At 41.2% G+C, this 8,815-nt stretch overlaps 1 protein-coding gene across 8 annotated transcripts in view; it reads left to right on the top strand.

The window, feature by feature from the left end:
- Positions 1–248: 248 nt before the first annotated feature.
- GRIA4 (glutamate ionotropic receptor AMPA type subunit 4) overlaps positions 249–8,815 on the top strand; it is a 254,375-nt gene continuing 245,808 nt past the window's right edge. For 4 of the 8 annotated variants that reach the window (XM_038762187.1, XM_038762188.1, XM_038762189.1 and 1 more), the window contains exons 1-2: positions 249–767; positions 2,237–2,395. In XM_038762187.1, the coding sequence (XP_038618115.1) occupies positions 680–767; positions 2,237–2,395 (247 nt within the window). In that variant the 5' untranslated portion in view covers positions 249–679. The remainder of the gene's footprint in view (positions 768–2,236; positions 2,396–8,815) is intronic. The other 4 variants (XM_038762194.1, XM_038762192.1, XM_038762193.1 and 1 more) reach the window with 2 other exon arrangements.

The following is an 8,815-nucleotide window of genomic DNA, read 5'->3' as shown; positions in this document are numbered from 1 at the left end:
GGAGAGAAGGAGAGGGAAGGAGGGCAAGAGAAAAACAGGGAGATAGAGAGGGACAGTGAGTGAGAGAGAGAGAGGGAGGGAGAGAGAACGAGAGAGAGGGAAAGAGAAAAACAGGGAGAAAGAAAGACAGTGTGAGAGAGACAGAAGGAGAGGTAGAGGGGGAGGGAGGGAGAAAGGGACGAAGGGTGGGAGGGAGGGAGGGAGAGAGAGAGAGAGACAGAGAGAGAGATGGAGGGATAGAGAGAGAGAGAGAGAGAGAGAGGGTTAGCGCATCCTTCGTCTCTCCCGCTAGTCTCTCCCAGGGGCAGAGACAGGGGCAGCAGCCACCCCTATCAACTCCACCATCTTTTGCATGTGTAACATTTGCAGCCGGACGGGCAGCCTCTCCCAGGGCTATGGAGACTGCGGGAAAAATCCCGGCTCTCAGGATGGGTTGCTGAAAAAAAAATCCAACCTCCCCAAGCCCCCCCAAATCCGCACATCCCCACCTCTTCTCCCTCCCTTGGGTGTGAGCTCTTTTCATTTTTTTTTTTTTTTTTTTGGTGGTTTGGTTTGGTTTTTAGCGCCATCGTCCTCGATGCCTCTCTGAGCAGCATCTGAGCAGAGAGGGACCGACAGAGAGAGAGAGAGAGAGAGCCAGAGAGAGAGAGAGCACCCGCCGGAGAGAGGAAAAAAGAAGATGAGGATTATTTGCAGACAGATTGTCTTGTTGTTTTCTGGATTTTGGGGGCTGGCAATGGGGGCTTTTCCGAGCAGCGTTCAAATAGGTAAGCATCGCCGCGAGCCGGGCATGGGGCAAGTGGAACTGAATTGGGAAAGTGAGTGAATGAGTTGCGGCTGGCTCCCCGGGGTTGGAGAACCCTCTCCTCCGCCCAAAGCAGGGAAGATGCCCAATATTTCCGTTTATCCGGGGCTCGGTTGCCACTCGGGGGTCCTGGGGGTCTTTCATCGCTTGTCTTCCCTCCTCTTCCCCCTTTTTTTGCCACCCTCTCCATTCATCCCCACCTTTCTTTCACCCCTTCTCTCCTTTCACCCCCTCTATCCATTATTCTCCCCTCCCCATTATTCCCCTCTCCATTCTCCCCTTTCCATTATTCTCTCCTCCCCATTATTCTCCCCTCCCTATCATTCCCCCTCATCATTTCCCCTCCCCATTTTCCCCTTCTTTCCATCCATTCCCCCTTCTCCCCATTCACTGCCCCTTCTCTCCATCCATTCCCCCCTTGATCCATTTCTCCCCTCTATTGATCCATTTCCCCCTTGCTCTACCCCCCCCCCCCCATTCTCCCCCTTCCTTCATTCCCTTAACTCAGGCAGACTTACTCCGGCAGGATAGGGATAAGTTGGAAAATTCCCCGGTTGAGGTTGAATTGCTTTTTTATCGGGGTTTGGTCCTCACCCCTCCCTCCCTTCCCTCCCTCCACCCCTGATGCTGGGTGGGATGTCCAGTTTGTTGAAATTCTCTCTTTCCTGTTTTGGGCGCTGCAGTAGTGAGCTTCCCAACCTGGGAATGATCAATGATGTGGAGGAGAGGCTTGTCTATTATCCTTCTCTGTTTGGGTCCATAGATTTAACTGGTTCCAAAGTTAGATCCATTTCCCCCCTTCCTTTTTCATTTTGCTCTGGGGCTTTTCCCAATATCCCTCCTACCTTCTTTCTCCGTGCCTACAGCCCCTCTCCGATTCATGTTTCCCTCTTGCTTTTCTCCTTCCCTGGCTTTTAATGGGACGCAGCTATTGAATTTCTTCCAGCTAAGCTCAGCTCCAGCACTGCATCATTTCTTGTGGTCTCTACAAGAGGTAGCTAATTAGGCTGAGTCTATGAGCTGCAGAATTCCAAAAGTTCAATTCTCCCTTCCGTTTTGTCTCTGCTTCTGGATCCATGCACCCCTTTATTACGGTTTTTAACAGAAATCCCTTTCCCGTGGATGTGCAAGCCACTTCGCATAAGAAAGATGCTTGCAAAGCTAGCTGAGAGATGGAGGGACACTCTCTCTGGATGGTCTCAAAGGTCACTGTGATCGTGACATATTAGGACATGATTTGAAATCAAAAGATCTTGAAATTAAAAAAAAAACTCAAGGGACAAAGAGTGAGTGCTCAAAATGGGATGGATTGGAAGAATAATTGCATGCATTTCTTCTTTAGTGAGGAGAGGGAGCTTCGGTAATGCCCATGGTGGGTTTAGGCTTTTAAAAGGAGAAAGAGTAAGTGGGCTTTTCTCACTGTTTTTGTAGGTGGTCTCTTCATCAGGAACACAGATCAGGAATATACTGCTTTTCGATTAGCAATTTTTCTTCATAACACCAGCCCCAATGCTTCGGAAGCACCTTTTAATTTGGTTCCTCATGTGGACAACATTGAGACAGCCAACAGCTTCGCTGTAACAAATGCCTGTAAGTAAACCTGCAGTTGATCTAGGGAAGTTGTGAGTGAATTAGAGGAAAATGAAGAGAGCCGTACTGATACCTTCCATTTAAAGAAAAACAAACACAAAAAACAAGGCCAAACTGAAAGAAATGGGTAATATGCAGGGCTGCCTTGTGCTACAGAAAAATCAGGTTAAAAACCGGGTTCAGTCCTAGCCCCAGAGAGCCAGTTTGCTACACTCGCACTGTCTATCTGAATGCTTTGTGCTGTTCCTGAAGCCGGCGAGCTAGATTTTTGACAGGGTGACTTGGGTTCCGAATGCCCTTTGAATCTTGCCTCTCTGGGTTCTCCGACTTACTCTCTGGCAGGAACCGTAGGCCATCTTTTTAACGAAGATGAGCTGCATAATACCGGTGATCCCGTCTAGGGATTTCTAATGATGAAAAAAGGAGAAAGGGAAGCAGTGGTGCGGAGCCTAATCTATTTGAATAGGTTGGCGCTGCAGTTGATCTGGTGATGTCACTTGACCTGCTCCAGCGCCTTTATTCTGAGGTGTAAAAGTCTCCTACTATCACGTAATGCATATATCCTGTGGATATGTCTTCACGCATCCATACATTGGTGCCAAGTCAAGTTAATATCCGATCTACTTGATTTCACAAGCCACCCCAGCTGGAAGAGTTCCACATTTAGAGGCTGACCTAACCAAATGACTGTAGGCTCGTTGCAGGCAGGGAATGTGACTGTTTATTGTTGTTACTGTACTCTCCCAAAGGCTTAGAACAGTGCTCTGCACACAGCAAGGGCTCAATAAATATGACTGAATGAATGAAATGACCTGAATGGAGTCATAGTGCTTCATCTACAAGATCTATCAGTGCACGTAATATCATATTCGTAAATCTAAAACAGTTTTGAAATGCGATTTTTTAAAAAAAATTTCACTTTTGACTTTTGCATGAGGCACCTGGTTAAGGTAAAAAAAGAAAGTGGGATGCATCTTGTAGATGTCTATTTCCAAGAGCTGTCACAAAAGACTCAGCTGATTTTCAACTTCAAGTCACTAACTGATATGTAAGGCATTTGAATAGGTATTATGTTGAAATAAATACTATAAAAAGATTTTAAAATTCATGTTTGGATATCATAAATGTTGATGAATTTGAATTAGAGAATGTTTTGTAGTGGTATGTATGCTTCATAGTAATTTTCATTTGTGTCTATTAGGTGTACGGCCTGGCATTATTAAAATAGAGTAAAAATGGAATATTTTGCCACATTATTTATATTTAATGATGCCTTTGGAACAAGATTACTTTCTGAGTTTTTTGTTCTACACTTTTGAGTTTTTCCAACTTCTATTTTATGTACGTAATTCTTTTGCAGTTAGCCTTTGAAAGTTGCATGACGACTTCTGGTAACTGTTTATGGTTTTATTCCCTCTAAGATTTGCTTAACTCTCTCTTCAGGATTTCTTGTCTCTGGAACTTTTTCAGAAATAATTTATGAAATCTTTGATTTTTTCCAACTGACTCCAATATTTTAATTTGCAGGAATGATTGATTTACTACCATTATTATTATCATTATTAAACAATTTATTAGTTGGGCTCAGTGGTAAAATCAATAATAAATTAAAGAAAGGAGGAAGGAGTTTTAATTGTTTTAATGTAGATGAGAACCAATTAATAATTAAACAGGAACCAAGACAGCTATCTCTCTTGGTCAAATCTCCCACGCTCAATACTTTCTGCAGACCATATTCACTTCTTTAGCGTTATATGCAAGGTGTATAACGGAAGGTCAATACTGAAGCCACACTCCCTTCTACTTAAATGCAGGCAATTTGATGGTTAGTTCTCTTGGATTCTGGCTACACAATTTTCTTGATCTCAAAACGTCACAGGGAATAATGACTAGAACAAAACAGCTGCATGTTTGAGATACCCATTTGCCCACGTCTGGGGTTGAACAATGATTTAAATATCAACCTTTCAAAGGACATTTTGGGTTTGAGGATTCCAATGTTTTCGTGCACTAAAGTTTGCCGCATCACTCCTGCCATTCATTTCCGCAGATGTTTCTTTTTCAGTTTCCACAAATCTCTTGTTCACTTCTAGGTCGGGCTACTTTACCTCTGGAAAGCATATATTCTTTTTGTGACATAAATCCTGGTTTTAATAAGCCAATAAAATATTTCTGAAGTGCCTCCTGAAAATCTAGGCTATTTGGGGGCCACCTGAATCCAGCATGCACGGCACACCGCACTCTAGTGAAAAAATGCCAAATTTAGAAAATATGCTGTTCCTTTACACACTGTTTGAGACAAGATTGAGAGGAGGTCCCTTTGCTTTGTTAAGGATAGAACGAAGTACAGGTGCTTATGTTCTAGATTTCATTCATAAGCATCAATTCAAAATGGCAAGAGTAATTTAATATGGTAAATAAAGGAAAGGGGCTTCTTAATGAAGTGTGGGCAAATTGAGTGACATATGAATGCATATGTCGTCTGTCCCTCAAGCTACTACTGAACAGAATCCTGCGAAAATCAATTGTCTGATAGCTTGAGGTCACTAACATCCGAGTGATTGAATTTGCTGGGTTGGCAGAGGCATCCAAAACAGAGTTGTATGTGATTTTTCCAATCTAATTACAGATCAATGGTCAGCATAAAGTGTATGCCGTATCTCGGGAAAATATTGTGTCTTTAGATCGAGCGGTGTGATTATAATAAGTATGACACTTTCCATTTGATAAAATTTACTTAGAATACACACATATGGGTCAGTAGAGAGCTTTATAGCTCTTAGACCAAGATGCATATTCATGTGGGGTCAAGCAAAAAGATCAAAGACGTGACCAGTTAGCTTTATTTCCATTTCCATTTCACTGCAGAGGTTACTGATAAAACTGCAGTGTTTCATCCATTTCCTGTACTAAGGACGTTGGATGAGATTCGCCTAAAGTTTTATGGAATACACATTTTTTTTGTTTTGTTTTCTCAAGCCAGAATGTTGTGTGAATGGAGTTTTGTTTGTTTGTTTTTACTCTACCAAAATATCATCAAGTTCACTGCTTCTTAATCATCAACCATTCAGTGTTCTGTCCAAGAGTACCTGGGAATTTTAGGCTATTCTGTTAACATACTGAATTAGTCTGAGCTTGATTGCCACGTATCCTGGTAGGTTTCTTAAAAAGTCACGGTTCCCGGGAGCCAGATCAGTTGAGCAAATAGATTTTATGGTCATCCAATAATATTGATCTGCTTTTTGTTTCCTTAAATTGTTGTTTTTTTTAAAAGCAGGTTGTTTTGAGTTCTATCACAATGTTTTGTAATCTGTTTTTATTGAGCATATAACTAAAATCTTTGAAAAATGCAGCTATCCCCAAATTTTGGACCCGTTTTAGTAAAGTAGAAAATATAGCAAGTAGACGGTTCCATAAATGCTTTATATAAATGATTACTTGTGATAAAAGGTCTGCATTTTTCAGTCTGACACTATCCAGATATTGGAGAAGTTAGTACCTGCCGAGTATGAAATCCTTGTTTTTATGTAACATTACAGAATTCACTTGTGTTCTTTGAAAGAATGTTTTTAATATTACTGTAGCTCTCAATATAGACAAGCAATGTTGGTCCTACATACTGATTTTTTTAAATATTTTGTATAACATTTGAAGTGTTTGCCTTTTGGGAGATTTACTTCCAATATAAACTTCAAATTAATAAAGACAATTAGCTCATGTTGTGGAAGTTAATACAGAATGGATAAGTCCATGACACTGAGTGACTGTGGTAGACATTTTTTTCTAAAAGAAGAAAATCTCTGCTGAGGCCCTGCTTGTACTACTTCTACTTCATAAGCAACCATGACTATATTAAAAGAATAGTAAAAAGAAACAGTAATTTAACAAGGCAACTTCTATTCATTGCCACAAAAAAAAAATCAATTCTGAAATAGTCTTTTTGATCTTAGATAGGCAATGTCTGATAGATGATTTCAAATGATATAGTTTTTTGGAAAATGTCATGTAGGTGATCAAAAAAGGGAATTTATGGGATTTTGTTGGCTTCGTTAACTTTCTTAGGTTGGTCTAAATTTTCTGTATTTATAAAGTTGTTAGTGACATGATTTCGTTCCTGTTCCTCATTTTTCCAGTTTATTGCTCATGATCCATGAAAATAATAATAATAACAATGGCATTTGTTAAGCGCTTACTATGTGCCAAGCACTGTTCTAAGCGCTAGGGGGATACAAGGTAATCAGGTTGTTCAATATGGGGCTCACACTCTTAATCCCCATTTTACAGATGAGGCAACTGAGGCACAGAGAAGTGAAGTAACTTGCCCAAAGTCACACAGCTGTCAAGTGGCAGATCTGGAATTAGAACCCATGATCTCCGACTCCCAAGCCCGTGTTCTTTCCACTAAGCCACTCTACTTCTCTAATAGCATGACAAGTCTGAAAAATCACGAATTGAACAGTAGATGAGAACCAGAACGAGTTTCTTCATGGGGGTTCGTGGTTCTTCAACCATTAACTGCGTGTAGAAAGGGCAAATCTCTCTCTTTGTCCATTAAGGTCTTTGCTGTATGAAAACTAAGGCCTGTCTAAACACACAACCAGTGCAACACATGAACATGTGTTTCACATGAGTGTGTCAATCCGTTTGAATAAACCTGAACTAATGAACAGAAGACAACTCAGAATTTGTTAGCCACCCCAACCTGTAATATGTTATGATGGATTTTTTTTAACTAATTGCATTACTGATATAGACTTTTGTCCACAGAGGTCAAAAGACCTTAACAATACTTTCTTTTTCTTCATCTTCCGATAGTATCAAGCAAACCAATGTTCGCAGGGTTGTAAGGGACAAGGCCCAAAACTTAGATTTCCTCTCTTGTACTTTTAATCTGAGGTTACTACTTCAACATCATGAAGTAGTTATTTAGCAGACATATTATGTATTTTGACTACTGAAAATATTTACATGTTTTCCTCCTCCATTAGAGTGGAAGCTCTTTGTGGGCAAGTAATACATCACTTCTTAATTCTGTACTTACTGCTTAGGATTTGAACACTGTTCTGTACCAAATGGGAAGTCAATAAATACCACTACTACTACTACTATTAATCTAATAATCAATGGTATTTATTGAGAGCTTACTATGCACAGAGCACTGTACTAAGTGCCTGGGAGAATTAGCAGACATGTTCCCAGCCCATATCTGACATTCTCAACAGTTAGCAATGTTGCCTAGTGGACAGAGCACAGTCCTGGGAGTCAGAAAGACCTGGGTTCTAATTCCTACTCTGTCGCTTATCTGCTATGAGACCTTGGGTGACTCACTTAACTTCTCTATGCCTCAGTTCCCTCATCTGAAAAATGGGGATTCAATACCTGTGCTCCCTCTTAGACTGCGAGGCCCAAGAGGCAGCTATTTATCTGGTATCTACTGCAGTGCTTAGTACAACGCTCGGCACTTAGGAAGCGCTTAACCAATACCATCACCATTAGTCACCCCCCAAGTTACGGATATTGTGTAAATCACAATTATGTCATTCAGTGATAATACTAGTAACAAGTGCTGATTATAGGTCAAAAAACTGCACTAAATGCTGAGGTACGCTATCAGACAGAACAGTCCCTGTCCCACATGGGATTCACAATCTAAGAGTTCATTCGTTTGTATTTATTGAGCACTTGCTGTGTACGAAGCACTGCATGAAGCCCTTGGGAGAGTACAGTAAAATACGAAACAGACGTAATCCCCTGCCCACAGCAAGCTCATAGTCCAGTGGCAGATGGACATTAATATGAATAAATACATAACTATATTACAGAAGTGTATATAAGTGCTGTGGGGCAGATCAATTATCTCATTCCCATTTTACAGATGAGCAAACTGGGGCACAAAGAGGTAAGTGACTTGCCCTAAGGTAGCAGGTCAGAGGTAGAACTTAAAATCCAGATCTCCCTACTCCCAGGGCTGTGATCTTTCCACTAGGCCACCCAGTCCATCTAGAGGAGAATGGAGATTCAGCAGAAGGGTTTGACTTTGAGACAAGCTGCCAAATTTGGGATTTGTAAACGGGGATGTACGAAGACAGAATATCTATGTGTGGTAACAGCTCAGCCTATAGGTTACACGCTGCTCTGCTCAAGGCAGAGCAATTCTGGGGAGGATCTGGGAATAGGGTGATGTTAGAGTGACTCAAAATAATCTTTAAGAACTTTTTAAGCACTTAAAGGCTTCCCCTGAAGTCTCTGAGCTCCTTGTGAGCAGTGATTCTGCCTACCAACTCTATTGCATTGTACTTTTCCATGTGCTTAGTACAGTGTTCTGTGCACAATAAATACCATTAATTGATTGACCCTAGCTACTCGATCTAGAGTGTTCATTAGACTGTAGACTCAAGACTTTAAGCTCTTTTTTGTGCA

This window comes from Tachyglossus aculeatus, chromosome 20 (assembly GCF_015852505.1).
Source record: "Tachyglossus aculeatus isolate mTacAcu1 chromosome 20, mTacAcu1.pri, whole genome shotgun sequence".
Classification (NCBI taxonomy): domain Eukaryota; kingdom Metazoa; phylum Chordata; class Mammalia; order Monotremata; family Tachyglossidae; genus Tachyglossus; species Tachyglossus aculeatus.
The sequence above is the reverse complement of the archived record's forward strand: the minus strand, read 5'-3'. Positions and strand labels throughout refer to the sequence as shown.